Source organism: Mastigoproctus giganteus, chromosome 13, assembly GCF_048544385.1.
Source record: "Mastigoproctus giganteus isolate SK-2022 chromosome 13, ASM4854438v1, whole genome shotgun sequence".
In the NCBI taxonomy this organism is placed as follows: domain Eukaryota; kingdom Metazoa; phylum Arthropoda; class Arachnida; order Uropygi; family Thelyphonidae; genus Mastigoproctus; species Mastigoproctus giganteus.
The window spans coordinates 9,610,230-9,628,615 of record NC_143587.1 but is presented as its reverse complement, the minus strand read 5'-3'; the positions used below and the strand labels follow the sequence as shown (position 1 = coordinate 9,628,615).

At 36.5% G+C, this 18,386-nt stretch overlaps 1 protein-coding gene across 3 annotated transcripts in view; it reads right to left on the bottom strand.

Moving 5' to 3' along the window:
• trio (trio Rho guanine nucleotide exchange factor) overlaps positions 1-18,386 on the bottom strand; it is a 996,553-nt gene that overhangs the window by 163,297 nt on the left and 814,870 nt on the right. For all 3 annotated transcript variants that reach the window (XM_090387950.1, XM_090387951.1, XM_090387952.1), the window contains one exon: positions 3,777-3,894. In XM_090387950.1, the coding sequence (XP_090244076.1) occupies positions 3,777-3,894 (118 nt within the window). The remainder of the gene's footprint in view (positions 1-3,776; positions 3,895-18,386) is intronic.

Below are 18,386 nucleotides of genomic sequence, written 5' to 3'. Positions count from 1 at the left end.
CATTCCTTCACACTGAGAGAGGACTATGGCTACGGCCATGTGGTAGGCTTAAGTTTTCTGTCCTCCAAGTTTAAAACTATTTCGTAAATTACAGTTTCACATTGACTTTTGAAACTATCCAAATTTTTGAAACATTCTATTTTTTTCTGTATTGTTTTTTTATGATGTTTTATTTACCTTCCTCAATATTTAAAAATATTATTATTACTACTATGTAATTAGAATGTTATTAGTGTCAGGAAATAACTGTATTTTCAGATTTAATTATTAAATGAAAAAAAAAATAAAAAATTATACTGTAAATGCAAAAATTGATAGCAAAAATTAAATTATATTTTGAAAAATGCATTTAGTGGTAAGAAACTGTTCTTGTAGCATGCAATCTTTAGTATTTTTATCTCTTTTTGGCCCTCCAGCCAAAAAAGATGACACAAGGACTCCTATCCTGAAATCCATTCCAACACAGCTTTATTCATATAGCAAACTTCCTCACTTGTAGGCACAAGTATAAGTGCAATTTGAAAAACTGCACTGGCCAATACCAAGTGGATTCCCATTTGGCACCTGATCTACATACTGAAGTTTTTGTGAGAGCCCCTTGAAATTTACAGTAGTTTGATGCTAAATGTGAGATTAAAAAAAAAATAATAATAATGAATTACATATTTAACTGCTACATAACATGCAATTTGTGAATGAATTTTGCAAATTTCTTTATCCTTTGCTAAAACTGAAAATATATTTGAATAACTTCAACAGATAAAAGAAAAAAAAAAACAAAAAAAATACACTAAGATTTCACTGGTTCTTCATACCATGCTTAACACAATGTCCACACTACACTACACTGCGCTGTGTGTGTGTGTGTGTGTGTGTGTGTGTGTGTGTGTGTGTGTGTGTGTGTGTGTGTGTGTGTGTGTGTGTGTTACAGAAAGATTAATTGGAATGGTCCAAGACAAAATAAAATATAATTGAAGAAAAAAATTATTAAAACATAAGGATGCTATACTGAACAGATTAAATAAAATAAATAAATTTTAAAAATTATATCTATATATAGATATATACGAAGGAAAAAAATGGCCAGAGGATTTTATGACTACTTTAAAGATTCAAATAGAGGCTAAAAGGGATGCAATGAAATGTATGGATTTAAGAGCAATTAACTTGATATTGCATATAGCAAACGTGATGATGAGGAGAAAGAACAGAAGAATGAAGGAAAAAATTACAGAAAATAACAGGAAAGAAAAAATGTGGATTCCAGGAGGGAGAGGAACATCACTACTTCTGAGAGTAGTGATGCAAAAGGAATAATGAGAATTTTGATGAAAAAATTGAGATGAAGAAGAATGTTTGTTTTTTTTGATTTGGAAAAAAAAATTTAACAGGATAAACTGGAAAAGGTTTAAGTAGACAGAACTGAAGAGATGGAAGATTGATAGAGTAACTGTATTAAAGATGAAAGGATAATGTTGAGAATAGGTGTGGGTAATACAAGAAAACTAATATGGAAATAGGTAGCAGGGTAAGACAAGGGTATTGTCACACCCCAGCATTTTTCAATATATAAGTAGAGGTAACAGCAAGAGATACAATGAAGAAGAGACAAGATAAAGGAGGGTATAAAAATATGGGGTAATACTGTACAGATGATGTGGCATTGATATTTGATACAGAATTGCAGATGATATGGCACTGATATTTGATACAGAAAATCAGTCTAATATAGAATTTGTCTGAAAAACTTTTGAAAAGTCTTTCTAACAAGAAATGACTAAAACGCCTGATATGACTACAATTACAATGGGAGAGGGGGTTAAAAATGAAGTAACTATAACAATAGATCATAAAAGCATAAAAGTACATAAAAACATAGCATAAAAACATAAAAGTACATAAAGAGAGGATTATGACTATTTGCTGAAAAGGTTAGCAAATTAAAACTAGGATTGTCAATGGATAATTCACTACAGAATATGACAAAAATATCATTTGAATAAAGGAAGTAGACAGTTACACAAGAATAGGTATCAAGTAAAGGAAGAGATTAGTTAAATTATGTATGGAGCATTGTGCTTTATGGGGCTTAGACACTGGCACTTAAAGAAGGAGAATATTAAAAAATTGAACTTTTGAGATGTGGGTGTAGAAGGGAGGCTTGAAAGGGTGAAATGGTCAGCCAGAGTTAGATATAAAGAAATATTAAAAGGTATCATAAATGCTATAAGGAAAAGGAGAGAAAAATCTGAACTATACATACACTGTGCTGCCCCTTTATTAGTAACACCCTACCTAGTAGAGCACTGAGTTTCCTTTAGCCTTCAAAACAGCCTGAATTCATCTAGGCATGGATTGAACAAGATGCTGAAAATGTTGTGCAGGAATGGAGTACCATGCGGATATGAGTGTGTCACACAGTTCCTTGAGATTCAATGGAGGTGTAGGCCTGCAGTGAACAGCCCTTTCCAGCTCATCCCAAAGATGTTCAAATAGGACTGAGATCCGCAGACTGAGCGGGCCACTGCAGCAAAGAAAAGTGATTGTCATGTTCCTGGAACCATTCCATAGTGATTCGGGCTTTGTGCACCGGCGCATTATCCTGCTGGAAGTAACCATCTGACTGAGGATAAACTGTCAACATGAACGGATGCACTTGGTCAGCAACGATGTTTAGGTAGATGTGGCATTCAGACGTGAATCTATGGGTATCAATGGACCTAACGTGTGCCAAGAAAACATTCCCCACACCATAACACTGCCCCCACCACCTTGCAGTAATCATCAGACATGACGGGTCCAGGGATTCATGTTGTTTTCACCAAATTCTGAGCCTTCCATCAACAGGATGCACCAGGAACTTTGACTCGTCCGACCAAGCAACTGTTTCCCAATCCTTGATAGTCCAGTGCTGGTGTTGCTGTGCCCAAAGGAAGCGTGCTCTCTTGTTCTTCATTGATAACAAAGGTACATGATGTGGCAGTCGGCTGCTGTAGCCCATTCGCGGCAAAGTGCGACTAGTGGTCCGTTGTGATATTTTGTTCTGCACACCAAGGTTGTATTCTGACATGATGTGCGGCACTGTGGCCTATCTGTTTGCTTGCACAATTCTAGCCATTCTCCTCTGACCTCTCTCTCTCATCGGCATTCCTGTGGAATGCCGTTGAGAGGATGTTTTCTGTTCATTGCACCATTCTTGATACACCCTTGAAACTGGTGCGTGAAAAGTTCAGAAGAACTGCCGTTTCAGAGAGACTTTGTCCAGCATGTCTTGCACCTACCATCATGCCATGTTCGAAGTCCGTTAGATCACTCCTTTTCCCCATTTTTGCTATAGTTTGTATGCTTAACTGATACTAGAAAAGTTGTTCTGCTGCATTTATATCCACAACTGTGGTCATGTGACTTGCAACGTTGTGGGACAGACCATTTGTGTGCACAGCAGGGGTGTACCTAATAAAGTGGCAGCACAGTGTATAATAAAGAGGGCTTGTTAACAAATATAATTAAAGGAAGGTAATGTACTGAAAGGAATAAGAAATGGAATTTTGAATGATTTCATCATTCCAGTTCTAGAGGCTGATGGGTACTGTGGACTGAAGAAGAGAAACAGAAACATGGAGATGTGATTGAGTACTTGCTCTAACTGAGAAACAATGATAATGACTTTATTTTATTTCATCCTGCCAAATTGGTGTAACAGTTTCTCATTAACTTAAAAAACTGAAAATTTTGTAAAAAAAAAAAAAAAAAAAGGTGCATTTTAGGGAACTTGCCTTCCAGTTTGAAGGAGTAGTGGATTTTTTTGTACTACTGGGTTTAGATGATTCACCTGGTGTTCTTTCTGGGCGACCATGACTACTCAGTTTACGAACTGGATTTGATAACCATTTCCTGGGGGAAAAAATTATAATTATACAAATTGTAAAATTTAATTTAAATTAAAATTTTTGAATTAGGGAAATTTGTATCATATATTTTTTGCCTTTATATCATAATGTGAAAGATAGCTTTTTAGCTACAATTTATATAATCAATTCAAGTGATGAAATTTCACTTAGACATTTTAAATTAAGGAAGCTTAAAAGATATCATTCCTAGAAAAACTACAAATACAATTGTTGATTGATTTTTGATTTGGTAGTTGTTGGCGCATCAGCTTCTGTGGCCATATTGCACCTCCCAAGGTTTTTGCAGTACTTTGACCCAAGCCCAAGGCGGGAATCGAACCCGCGACCTTTGGGTTGCCGGGCAGGTACTTTGCCCACTCGGCCACAAATACAATTCAGTTGGAATAGCATGCGCAGTCAGGAATAGTGGGGGTAACTAAATTGATAATCTGGTAGAGTATTAAAGAAGCTTAAGCTTTCAAAAGTAATGTGAAACATTAGCGTTAGTAGAGGCATATGATGCAAGAAAGAAAGCTTATGCAGCATCAGCCAAAAAAAAACAAAAAAAAAAAAAAAAAAAACACTCCCATTTCACCCCTCCATTCGTTCGAAATACCTGTCCAGCTGAGCCTTAAATTTATTTAGGCTATCAACTTCCACAACAAGGGATGGAAGTCTGTTCCACCAACCAACTACCTGCTGGCTAAAGGCAAATTTCCGCACATCTGTCTTTCCTCAATTTGAATTTATGCCCTCTGAGGTGATTACTCTGAGAAAGAGGAAGAATCCCATCGGTATTGAGCATGCTCAAACCATTCTGCAAGCAATTTAGAGTTCCAAAAATTCTCCCTGTCATTTCATTTACTTATGGTCAGAGCGGACCACAAATTGTTCAAGATTTGTTGGTTGGCTGATTGGTTTAGTATTTAATGGCATATTGGCAGCCTGGGGCATAATGTGCCAAGTCAAAAATGAAAACATCAATAAAATAATAAATCATCACAAACATCAATAAATTTGTAACTATTAACAGGTTACCACATCAGAAAAGGTAAATATATATCAGAAAATATAAAATGATAAATTCAAATGTGGGTGTATAGATTAACTATTTGTTATTTGTAAAAATAGTTTAAAAAAAATGTCAGACATACTGTCTCTTTCATTTAAGGTCTGGCAGAGTGTAAATGGTTCAGCCAGACTATTAAGAACCATAAAATATAAAGGGTGTGAAACTATAAATATGGAGCATTCTATAAAATAATGAAGACTGGTTAAAACAGTTTCACAGTTCTCACACATAAGTAAGTCATTCACCCTCAGGGAGAAAAAAAAAGTATGTATGAGAAGACTGTCCTATGTGGAGCTGAGCAAGAACTTCCTTTCTTTGGGCTCTTCAAGATTGGACTGCCATTACTTGATTACAGGCAATCTGGTTTAGTTTATTTGTAGCCCACACATGCCAGGAATTTTGCCAAGGAATATAGTTTGGTGTGGCTTATTTGCCTGTAGCCTGTGTATGGGACTGACAGCCAACGGTTATTCAAGATAATTGTTGATTTGGTAGCAGCGTCAACTAATTTTTTTCTTCTGATCTTAATGTGGTTTGGATCCAGCAGAAGCAGATGAAAGAATAAAGCATCTGATGAATCTGGGGGCCAACTGAATGAGAATTATACCTGGTCATTAATAAAGCTTGTAACATGCTTGACGAATCAGTATATATCACATCTTTAGTAATGGCTATGTTTAATGTAATCAATGGCTAGTTTTATTGCAATTCTGCAGGCGTGTGCCTAAGCCTTAATTCCAGCTCAGGATGAAGATTATGTTTGTGGCAGAAGCGTACAAAAATTTGAACCCATTAGCCAACATCCACAATGCAAGTTTATTCATTCATCAATGTAGAGGGCATTGCTTACAGCTGGTGGAAGTTATTCTGTGAGAGTTTATTTTGATTGTAAAAAGCACAACACTTATAACAGATCCTTGTGGGCTTCCCTCATCTTGGTAAAATACTGGAGGGGGGGGAGGGGGGGGGGGAGAGAGAGAGAGAGAGAGAGAGAGAGGATCCTACATAAACCCAAAATGGGTGATCAGGTAGGAAATTTTTTTCGTAAACATAGGAAGGTCGCTCCTAAGAGCCAAGTCGATATCGTATGCATGTATGTTTATGGTAGAGTAACATCCAACGCAATAGTGTGCCACGTCCAGGTTCTTATAGAGATAAAAGGATTAGCAAAACATGGGTAGAAGTTTAAAAAAAATTATGTTAAGTAGAATCAGGTATATTTTAAAATAAAGTACAGCTAAATAAGTGGTATTAATTAATTCTTTATAAAAAGATAAAAATATAAGATATGTTATCACTGTCAGTTAAAATCTGACTGAGTGTATATGGCTCAGCTAGATGCTTAAAAGCAGTAAAAGATGCACAGTAGCCACTCATAAAACATGAACAGTCAATCAATACATGCTTAACAGATTTAGGCCTAAATGGCTGTCAGATGAACTAATTAGACATGTGGCAGAGAAGAAAAATGCATGGGATACATATAAATTAACAGGTGACATAGAAGCCAATGATAGTCACAAAGGAGGTTAAGCAGGCAAAGGCAGATTACGAGAAATCTTTGGCAAAGGATGCAAAGAAAAACAGCAAAGAGTTTTTTATTTGTGTAAACTATAGAAGGAAGGGGATGAATCAGATTAGTCTACTTGATATCGATGGTTCAACTGTTGATGATCCTGCTCAGGTAGCTAACAAACTAAATGAGTAATTTGCATCTTCATTCACACGAGGAGTTATTCAGGGAGGGGAATTCAAGAAGTTTATCAAACTCTGGCAGGGAGCTAAATGATTTTGTAATAACTGAGAGGAAACTGGAGGAGAAATTGTTGAAGATAAACATAAGAAAGGCACCTGGGCTGGATGGAATCTATCCAGTTATATTAAAGGAGGCAGCAAAGGAAGTAAACAAACCTTAGCCATAATTAGGAGCACTTCCTTGGACTCAGGGGAGGTACCCATAGACTGGAGATGTGCAAATGTGACCCCAATCCACAAAGGAGGATCAAACAAAGACACAGGTAATTACAGACCTGTTAGTTTAACTTCTGTTCAGAGAAATTAATGGAGGCACTGGTTAAAGAAGCATTGTAGGATTATCTAGACAAGACTTCAGTTATAGCTTGGACACAGCACAGGTTTGTTAAGGGTAAGTCTTATCTAACCAATCTGATTGTATACTATGATGTGGTTACAAAGGAACTGGATGCAAAGAATAATTTTGATATCATATATCTGGATCTATCCAAATATCAACATGTTCATCGAGGAATCCATAACAAAAATGAAGCAGAAAGCAAAGGGTATCAAGATTAATGGACAATAGATTCACTGCATCAGATTTGCAGATGACACAGAATTATTAACCGACTCAGAGTAGGAGCTCTCTAAGATGTTGGAAAGGCTATCATTAAGGCAAAATTCACATCTAAAGATAAATGCACAAAAGACTAAAATACTTGTCGTCACCAAGAATTATGAACAACCTCAAACAAACATCAAGATGGGGAGCAACAAAGTGGAAGTAAAACAGTTTTGTTATTTGGGGAATTTCATTACCCAGGACAACTGGTGCACTACAGAGATCAGAAGAAGAATCACCCTTGCCAAGCAAGCTTTCAGTAACAAGCAAAATATTCTAACCAGCAGACACATTGACAGAGAGACCAGGAAAAAGTTTGCTAAGTCATTCATTTGGAGTGTGCTGCTGTATGGAAGTGAAACCTGGACATTATGCAAGCAAGATATCAAAAGACTGGAGGCTTTAGAGATGTCGATCTGGAGGAGGATGTTGAGGATTAGCTGGACCAAGCGACGATCCAATGAATCTGGCTTGAACGAGATGCAAGAAAAACGGCAACTATTCACAACTATAGAAAAAGACAATCTAAATTTTTAGGACACACCCAAGACATAACAAATTTTTAGTGAATATGTCAGAAGGAAAAATACTGGGAAAGAAAGGAAGGGGACGACCAAGGAAGAAAATTCTGGAAAACCTGATGAGGAAAATGAACTTGAGGGGATATGAGGAAATGAAACATTCAGCAGAAGACAGAGATATATGGTTGCAGCAACAAGGCGAAGCCATTAGAGTTTGATGATGATGATGATATTTGGATCTTAGAAAGGCTTTTGATACTGTTGCAAATGGAAGACTGCTTCACAAATTGGAGAGTGCGGAATTGGAGGCAAATTGCTGCTATGGATAAAGGGATGGTTGAATGGGTGAAGACAGAGAGTGGTAATCAATGGACACTGTTCTTCGTGGACTAACGTTATTAGTGGAGTCCACCAGGGTTCAGTGTTGGGTCAATTGTTGTTTTCTGTATTCATTAATGATATTGATGATGGTATATCAGGCTTAATGTCCAAGTTTGCAGACAATACGAAGGTCGGCAGGGTTGATGTCATTAGTGTCATTAATTTAATGACACTAATGACCTCTCAGCCCATCCCATATGCAGTATATTGGGAAGCAGTAACCCCAGAGTAATGTATCAACTGTGTGGTACTACACTGATGGTGGTAGAGAATGAAAAGGACCTGGGGGTAATTGTGCAGGCAGATATGAAGTTTTCTGAGCAGTCCAGACAGTCTTCAGGAGTAGTTCATGGTGGTGTCTTGTCAATGATATACAGGAATTTTCTAGCAGGGATAAGGTGGTGATTATCCCCTTGTATAAGGCAATGGTCAGGCCGCACCTTGAGTACTGTATACAGGTCTGGAGGCCTCATTTTAAGAAGGATGTAGAGCTGTTGGAACAAGTACAGAGAAGGGCAACAAGATTAGTGAATGGAACAAAGTGTTGCTCTTACGAAGAAAGACTTAAGTTTTGCAAATTACAATGTTTGGAGACTGGGCACCTGCGAGGTGATCTGATTGAGGTGTATAAAGCCTTGAATGTTTTAAGCATGATCGATGCTGATGGGATTCTTCCTCTTGCTCAGAATAACCACCTGAGAGGGCATAAAATCAAATTGAGGAAGGACAGTTGTAGGATGGATGTGAGGATGTTTGCCTTTAGGCAGCGGGTGGTTGATTGCTGGAACAAACTTCCATCTGTCGTTGTAGAAGTTGATAACTTAAATAGATTCAAGGCAGAACTAGACAAACATTAGAGCGAATGGATGGGTGAAATAAGGGGTTTTTTTTTATTTTTTTTATGGCTGATGCTATTTAAGTGTGGTTTCTTGCATCATGTGCCCTCACTAATGCTAAGAGTTAAAACACTTTTGCAATGTGCATATAGAGGGAGTTCAATATGCCAAAATCTATGAAATGTTCAAGGCACGTACAATGAATGTTAAGTCTGTAGTCTGTATATGGGACTGCCTTGCCTGCCAAATCATTTCCGTTGATTTCAATATAATTGTAAATGCAACAGAACAATATCTGACCCTGATTGCAGAAAGAAGGGAAGCATTTTATATACTCAGTATAGAACTGGATGAGTGCTATGTTTTGTACCTATCACTGCCTGAAGGTACTCATGTAGTTACTGTATAAAATACACTTTGGATATTGCATAGTTTGAATGTGACTCATTTCAAGTTCTATTGTGTGGACTGAAGAATAAATGTTGCAATTTGACTTGATATAATCTTGCTCTGGAAAACTTCTTCAAATCATACAGTAGATTTAGATTTTGAACCATTAGTGTAATAGTAATAACATTTGTCATATGGGGCAAGGAAGCCACAGACTTTTGCTCACTGGCAAAAAAAAAAAAAACCACAACCAACTTGACAAGAAAATACAAATTACATGCTTTCCTCCTCATACAGGTAAGTATCCAGTTGACCTTTGAATTTATTCTACTATATGTGAGGAAAACTTGTTTCAGCTATCACAACATGCTAATCTAAACCTCAAGCCCTGTAATTTGAATTTATAACCCCCTAGTTCTTGAATTCTTTAGAACGTAGCGTATAGTGTTAATTGTAATGTGGCTCCGAGGATTTCCCTCAATTCTGTGTCAAGCAAAGTGATGAATACAAAACTCTGTAAAGGCCAGATTTATGTAGGTTAGTGAGTGATGTTAGTAATATTAGTGGGGTCGTGTTGTTCATCTGGCCTCTTGGCCTAAAAGCCTGTGTTTTCATACAAAAACCTCTAGTTTACTGTCCACTACCATGAGGAGAGGAGACCAGCCTGGCAGTAGGAAGTGTAACGCACTGGCAGGGCAAACCTTGTTGTACAGACATGAAGCATCCAGTAAAAAAAAAACACTGTGTGTACCCTGTACGCACGGAAGATGTTTTATTTTATGTGAAAACATCCTTGGCTTAGATGAGGTTAAAGGGGTTTAGTACGAAAAGAATCTGAACATGTTTAACATTTTAAAGCATTTATTTTTTTTCCAACAGTTTCCCGAATTTGAGGTTGCAACTCATGTTCCATAGGTAATTTACTTACAATGGGTTTGTGATAGCTAAAATATGATACATACACTTGAGATTGTAAAGAGTGTAAAGTTTGTAAATTTCTTTGAAACACAGCATCAATTATGATTAGTAGTCAATACAGATCTAGAAGTATTTAACATTAGTCCAAATTTATTTTCTAAGAAATCAGTAAAAGGTTTGGATTAAGCATCTACAAAATTAATGTTGAAATCTCCACTAAGTATCATTGGTATTCAGTCACATTTCTTGTGAGAAAATTGTTGTAGCAATGCAGCTTCTTCAATTGTGTAAGAAAGTAAAATGAAATGGATGAATTCAATGTGTTCGATCTTTTGGTTAGGTGAAATGTAAATGACTACTGACAATATCATTTGACCATCAGGAAGAAGGCATTGTTGTTGTTGTTGATGGTGTTTTAATTGCAATGGCTACTTAGGCCACATTGCACTCATGAAAGTGGTTCATACTGACTGTGTTTGTTGATTTAGAAGCAGTTAAAAATGGCTATACAATCCTATTCGTTTTAGGAAGGAGAAGAATTCTGTGAGATTTGATTTTTCGCCTATGATATGGCTAAGCAACAAGGTTCCTTTAAACTTGCCAAAGGACTGCATGACACTAGTCGAGAATTATTATACAGAGCACATTCCCGAAGTATGTGTTTGGATGTGAGTGGGGTATGACAGTGATTACACTGAGGAGGGTCATTTTCTTGACAAGAGGAACAGATGGGTTAAATGAGTATGGCCGATTCTGGCTCTGGCTAGAATTATTTCTTCTTGTCTGTTTGTAATGAGGCTGGAAACCCATAATTTTGGTACAGGTTTAATTTGAAGTAATTTATTATGAATTTGCACTTGCCATTGAAGAGTCCATCGCCCTTTACATATATTTTGTATTTTCATTTTATAATCTGTGAACAGTACTAGTGAATTCGTTGGGGCTGAGCTGGATGGATGTTTGGCAGTATCATCTGCAATTTCATTTCCCGGTATTCCAGTATGGCCTGGGATCCAGCAGAAGATAACCATTTGCTGATGCTCTCCGAGATGTATCAACTGTGATCTGATGAGCTTTAATAACGAGTGAGTAGGTGGGGAATAGTTTTGCATGGCTAATAAGGAACTTTGTGAGTCTGTGTATATTATGCTCTTTTGGATTGACATATGAAAAATATTTTCTAAAGCAAGTTTTACGGCATATAATTCAGTCGTGTAACTACTACACTCTGTTGGAAGAGATAGAAAGATGGTAGCATAAGGGAGTACTACTGCTGCACCCGATCCACTCTCAGACTTCGATCCATCTGTCTATATTTTGGCGAAGGCTGGATAATGTTGACTATGCTCAATGTGTAGCTGTTGGATGTTAATGTCTGATAGAGAGTGTTTTCCCCACTGATCGAAATAATTGTCACAAGATGGCATGATTACAGACCATGGGGGATCGGGATCTATAGGATCTTGCAAGATTTTATTGAGGTGTATATCCCAATCTTTTGCTATTTGCTTTAGCCTAATACCAGCAGGCCGAACTGTGGTTTGTTTCTATAAAAGGTCATAAACTGTGGATCATAAAGTATTGACCAATTAGGATGGGTCACCTGGCTTTGGATCTTGGTTGCATAGTTCAACAGAAACATCTTTCTCCTGATATTTAGAGGAGGTTTGTGGGATTCAACATACAAACTTTGCACTGGAGATGTTCTGAATGCACCTAGTGCTGTTCTAAGAGCTGAGTGTTGAATGGGTTGAGGCGCAATAAAGCACTCTCCCTAGCAGAATCGAAGACTGGTGCGCCGTAGTCCAGGCGTGATCTTATTATGGATCTGTATAAATGAAGCAGGCTGTAACGATCTGCTCCCCATGTTGTGCCTGATAAGACTCTGAGTATGTTCAGTTTTTTTTTGACAAGTCTGGAGATGTTCAATGTACTTTTGGAAGTTTAACTTACTGTCAAAAAATAATCCTAGTAGATGAATACTATTAGCTATGGGAAGAGGATGGTTATTCAAGCGGAGTTCAGGTTCAGGATACATGCTGCATCTGGGGTTTGTTGCAGAAAAAGTACATGGGGTTTGGCAGTAGATTTCTGACTGGACAGTCTATAACCATTTTGTGTCATCCATGTCAGGATGAAATTAATTGATATTTGTAGTTCAATGTAATGCTTGTTTTGAGAATGACAGGAGATTGTGAGATCATCCAAAGAGGTACGAATCCACAGTTTTCGGAATCAGTTCAAATATATGGTTCATTCTCATTGCAAACAAAGTGGCACTGAGAACAGACCCTTGTGGAATTCCTGAAGAAGGCATTCAGCTGCACAAATGTCTCCAACAGGTCTAACACTCACGGATTTGCCAATGGTTTGTTGATAAATCATTTCCATACGAGAAGTAACAACATGAATACGATTTTCTCTCTTATGATAAACTGCTACACCACCAGCTTGTTGATCTTTTGAATTGAAACGACACAATCGAAGTCAGATATGCTTACTTCTTTTTTGTTATTTAGCCATGTTTCAGAAAGTAGAAGTAAATTGGATTGTTGTGTGACTGCATCAGTGACACCATCACTGTGAGCACATAAACTTTGACAATTTAACGTTAGAATGGAAAGATCTTGTTGTTTACTGATGAACATGTATAAACTATCTTGCATGGTAAATAGAGGATAACTAGACAACCTGGTCATTTCAACTTGAAGTGCAAGAGTGGATGTAACGTTTCTCAGTCCATGATAAAATTTCTTTTCTCCATTTGCAGCAATAATGCAAAGATCATTGATATCGGTAACTTGAGATAATGCAACACAAATTATTTGTTATGGATGGTAATAGCACAAGTTGGTATCAGTGTAAAATGATTTCGTTTAGCTGAGATCATTCTGTTGTTATTCAACGAAACACTTGTACTTCTTCTTGCAATCGGTATGGCTTCTAAATCGATTTCTCTAGCCATAGCAAACCAACGAGCCCTTGTTCTAGCAGGTCCCTCAAAGTCGAAGCTGGTTGTTGCAGTATACCCTGTCTAGTCGGTTCAGGAATTAATTGAAAATCCTCAGGTAATTCATTTGAACTCAAATCTTCTGGATCGAAATCTTCAGGAAGTTCTTGAATATAATTTCATGCTGTCGACAGTCCAGCTTCTTGATGAGAAGTTGATGTTGATCAAAATCTTGAGAAGCAGATTTTATTAAACTCGTGAATTTTTTTTTTGTTCTCTATGTTTTTGAATTCGTTCTTTTGTTGACATGGGAAGATTCTTCAGTGGCTTTGAAGCTTTTATTCTTGCATACTTCTCTTGATTTCCCTCAGCTGGAGTTTTAGTTATCTTCAAAATACTTTTATAGGTATTTTTACAATTCAATAGTTAGCGAAATCCATTCGTAGACTAGTATGACGTCACAACCAAAAACTACTGCAAGAAGTTGTTGTTTGTTGAAGTGATTGTTTTATTGTTGCATTCTTGAATCAAAGCCATTTAAATTTTAAGCAACGAAATGGTCTTGTGTGAAAGAATATTCTTTAACTATTGAATCAAATACTTACCCTACTGAATCAACATTAGTGACTGAGTTAATATCGTTAGCGCCATTTAGGAAGTGACGCCATTTGTGTCATTTAAAATCTAACAGCCACCTAATAACAAGTGACATAATTTGCGTAATTTAAAATTTGAACGATCAGCTTTCTTTGTTACCAATCAATTGCGTCATTTCCGTTACAAGAAAATTTTGTTACCAATCAATTTTACTCTTTTCCGCTATAGATGTTTTCACACATCAAAAAAGTGGAAATTTAAAGTGGGGGGAAGTTAAAGTTGTAGAGAGAAGGAGGAGAACAGTAGTGAAGCACTCACCCATTTGAAAGGGGGACAAAAGAGAGGCTCCAGGACTGGGAGTTGACAGGTGGTAGTGGAGTTACCCACCAGGCAAAAGGGGGAGGGTGCCACACAGGTTGAGGGGGAAGGGGATGGGGGAATGAGAGATCAATCAACCCAGGTGGTGGGAATGAGAATATAGGGTAAGAATCACTGTGTAGGAGTGTCTGCATTGGTGCTCCATCCCACACTGGCCAGGAAGGGGGGGGGGGGGGAAGCCATGCTGGCCAGTGTCGCACACTATGCCAGCTAATTATATGCTCATACTTACGCAGGAGAGTACTGACATTGTCAAAATTCGAGCGAAGTGCACAACAATTCCACTGTATAAACTTTTCTATTATCTGAGTTTGGATGATCAGTCAAATCATCAGCTTACCTGACCTGTTTAAGTTCAGTTCAATTCCTTTTCTTGAGTTCATTAATTTGTTGTTCTTCAAAAACTTCTTTTGAATTATGAACATGGATATGAATCAGTGGTTCTCACTAATAATCACTTGTTTGTTCTTCCACAAGTTTTTCTTTTCTTTTTTTTTTTTTTCTATTTAACCATTGGGAAACATGTTTCTGAACAATGCACCTACATGATCAGCACTACTCAGAAAAAGATTATATTCTATGACAGAATTCTATGCAAAAAAACATTTGGCACTTATTACAACACAGTCACCATGAAATGCAATATTTATTTTTATATTTCTCTGCTTATTCGTTGTCAAATGTTCTGAAAACATGTTTCCTGCTGCTTAAAATTGACAAAATCACATCTATATATCGAGGGTTTAGTGAAAAACAACATTAACTACAAAGTCATTTTGTAGTTAATGTTTTTGTAATTAACCAAAAAAAGTAATTTGACATTTCCTTGGTTTACCACAAATGTACTTACAGCCTGAGCTAGCTTGTAAAGTACTAGAGACATACAGTTCTATGACAAGATATGCATTGTTATTTGTATAAAGTAAAACTAAAGTTATCACAAAAAGAAAATGCTATTTTGCAGTTAACGTTGTTTGACACTAAAACCTCGATATGGTACACAAGGCAAATGCGTTATTTTTTCAGATTTTAAAATAAATGGAAATCTTGCATTTTTTTATGTCTTCTGAAATTTAATGTCATATTCCTTTGGTATCTTACTGAAAGACATTGTTAATAAGTTTAGCACTACACATGTATTATTACTATCTTTATTTTTATTATGACTACACAATAACAGAGAAGGATGTTATTATCCTTCTCTGTTATTGTGTTACAGGATAATAGCATCCTGTTTTGCAACATGGACCACTTCAGAACTCCTGATGGTTAATTTGTTAAATGAAAAAAATAAAAATTTGCAAAATTAAAAAAAAAAAAAAAAAAAAAAACTAATTTTAAGGTAGTTTTATTGTTTATTTATTTTATTTTATTTTTTGTGGGGAAAAAAAACTGACTTTTTGCAAAAGACAAAGACACTCTTTGTCATGAACTATATTACAAACATGAGCTGGAGAAGGATCAAATAAAATAAGTAAGAACAATTCCACATCATAAATTGTTGACAGTTAGCATAAAGAGTTGGCAATTTTTACCTGTTCTAATCTACAGGTGTTTTGCTTTCACCTGTTGTAATCTACGGGTGTTTTGTTTGCACTTGTTCACATATCCACGGTTGCCATGACTGCAATTAATTAGGCTTGCAATAAACTCTTGTCACACCACCATACTATACTCACCAGATCTAGTCCCTTCTGACTTCCACATCATTTTCAAAATTTCTGGAAAGAAATTTTAATTCTGCTGGAAAAAGTCCATTCTGTTACAGGGAGACTACATCGAAAAATAGTGTAAAGTCAACATCACACAACAATTATTTGTATGCCAGGCTATAAAAACTTATTAAACAACCTTTTGTATCTAGATAGGCTGGAAATTTATATTTTCCCACAAAGTGATGATGCTAAAAGAAGAAATCTAATCAAATATTTCCCATCAAGATGGTGTTTATTGTAAACGACACCTTGATGGGATTTTTGCTACAATAAACAGGTTTGTAGCAATTTAAATATTTACAGTAGAAGAACCCAAATAAGAAATTTCCACATAAGTTTTCTCCTGTACTAGCAATAAACTCTTGTCTTTTAGTTTTGGTTTCTTAATTCCCAATTTCAACTCTATATATTGTAATGTATTATTTTCCAGTGTAAGAAGTTTCCCGGGTAAAAAGCTTTCCCACATAAGAAGTATGTGATAAAGAATACACAGTATATTATTAAAATGACATTTTCCCACTTAATATATTTTTTAAATATAGAAATTCTTCATTTTTATATTAAAAAAATTAAACAAAATAAACTTTTTGGTAATCGAACAGGTTAGTGCATAGCATCATTTTAGTTAATAGTAAATCACTGACCTAAGGGTGCCTCCATAGACAGGTGGGCTATGGAGGCACCCTTCGTAGCACATGCTTCTTGATTAGACCGAGGTTTGAGCCTGTGACCACCAAATATGGAGGATGCGGAAAGGTTGGGGAATGGCCACCGCATATCCCCGGAGCAATATGGCCTTAGTTGCTAATGCTTCTAAAAACCAAATAACAAACAACAAACCAACCGAAGTAAGTGAAATGGCATCGTTTTTGTTACATCTCATATTGTGAATGCCTTCGTGAGTTGCCTGATATTGCACTACTTCTAATAAGCAACACTTTCCCAGTGGTGATGACTATTATTATTATTTTATTATTATTATTAGCCATATGGTTCAAGGAAGCCTGAAGCTTATGCTGAACCAGCAAAAAAAAAAATTCCCCGAGTTACCCTGAGAGAGAGAGAGAATAAAAAGTAGAAAGGAATCATCAAGAAAGAGAACAATGATGATATCCAGCTCAGGACCCTGGGAGTGCCAAGCCCATACTCACCAGATGTGAGCCCCGGGACTAATGTTACTTATTCTCGGCAGATAACACCACCCCAATCTTGAGTGGTGGTATCAGCCAAGAATAAGTAACATTAGTCTTCTCCACTAGTGAAGCGTTGATTATTCCAGGTACTGCAATATCAGGGTAACTTGTTGAGAAGGATACTACCAAGCAGATACCACCTCCGCTGGGTGGTATCTGCCGAGAATAAGTAACAGTCTTCTCTACCAGTAAAACGTCGCTTATTTGATGTAGTGCAATATTAGGGCAACATGTGAAGGCACTCACAATATGAGATATAACAAAAATGATGCAATTCTCTGTAGTCTGTGGCTTTCAGTCCTAAAACGTTTTTTTTTTAGGATAAACATTTTGATATAATGGAAGTGACATATTGCAATTGTTTTCATTATATTGTCACCCATGTGAAGCATTTCCCATTAAGTTCTGATGGTTTTGAACAGTTCTGAATTATTTATTTAGAGGATTGCTGCTGGGTCTTATTGTAATTGTGACCTTTTAAGGTATGTTGAAAGCAGAATTTATAATACTTTATTTCTGTAGATTATCATTAGTATTTTTGGTAATTCTTTAAAGAATAAGTGTATTTTTGTCTATCTACTGTACTTGGCCCTAATTATTTGTCTCTCCTTGGCAGCTTTATTTTTAAACTACAAATATTGATGATTAATTATATTGATTACATATATATGTATATATATATATATTTTTTTTTTTATGAAAACCCCAAACATGAGAGGTATTAGAAACTATAGTATTTAGTACCATGTACGGTTGGAGGTTGAGAAGACGAAAGAAAGATATTTGTTGAATTAGACTTGAACTGCTGTAGACTCTAATTTTCAGGAAACACGTATGAAGGAAGGTTGTTCCAAAAAACGGCAGTTGAGTGAATAAAAGAGGAAGATGAAAAGTTGGTTCTGTGAGTTAAGTTAGAAGTAAATGGATATTGGCTGGTGGCGTCATGTGAAAGAGACAGCGGGAATTATAGAAGCCAATTCAGAAGATCAGTACCCATAGAAGTATCTGTAGAAAAGGCATGTAGCAGAAACAGTACATCTATGAGACAGCGAGTGGAGAGAGACTCTGTTAGAGTTGAGTCATTAATTAACCTAACTGCCCTCTTCTGAATAAAATCTAGATGCCTGAGAGAGGTTTTGGGGGCACCGCCCCAGATGTGGGAACAATATTCCATGTAGGGCAGATT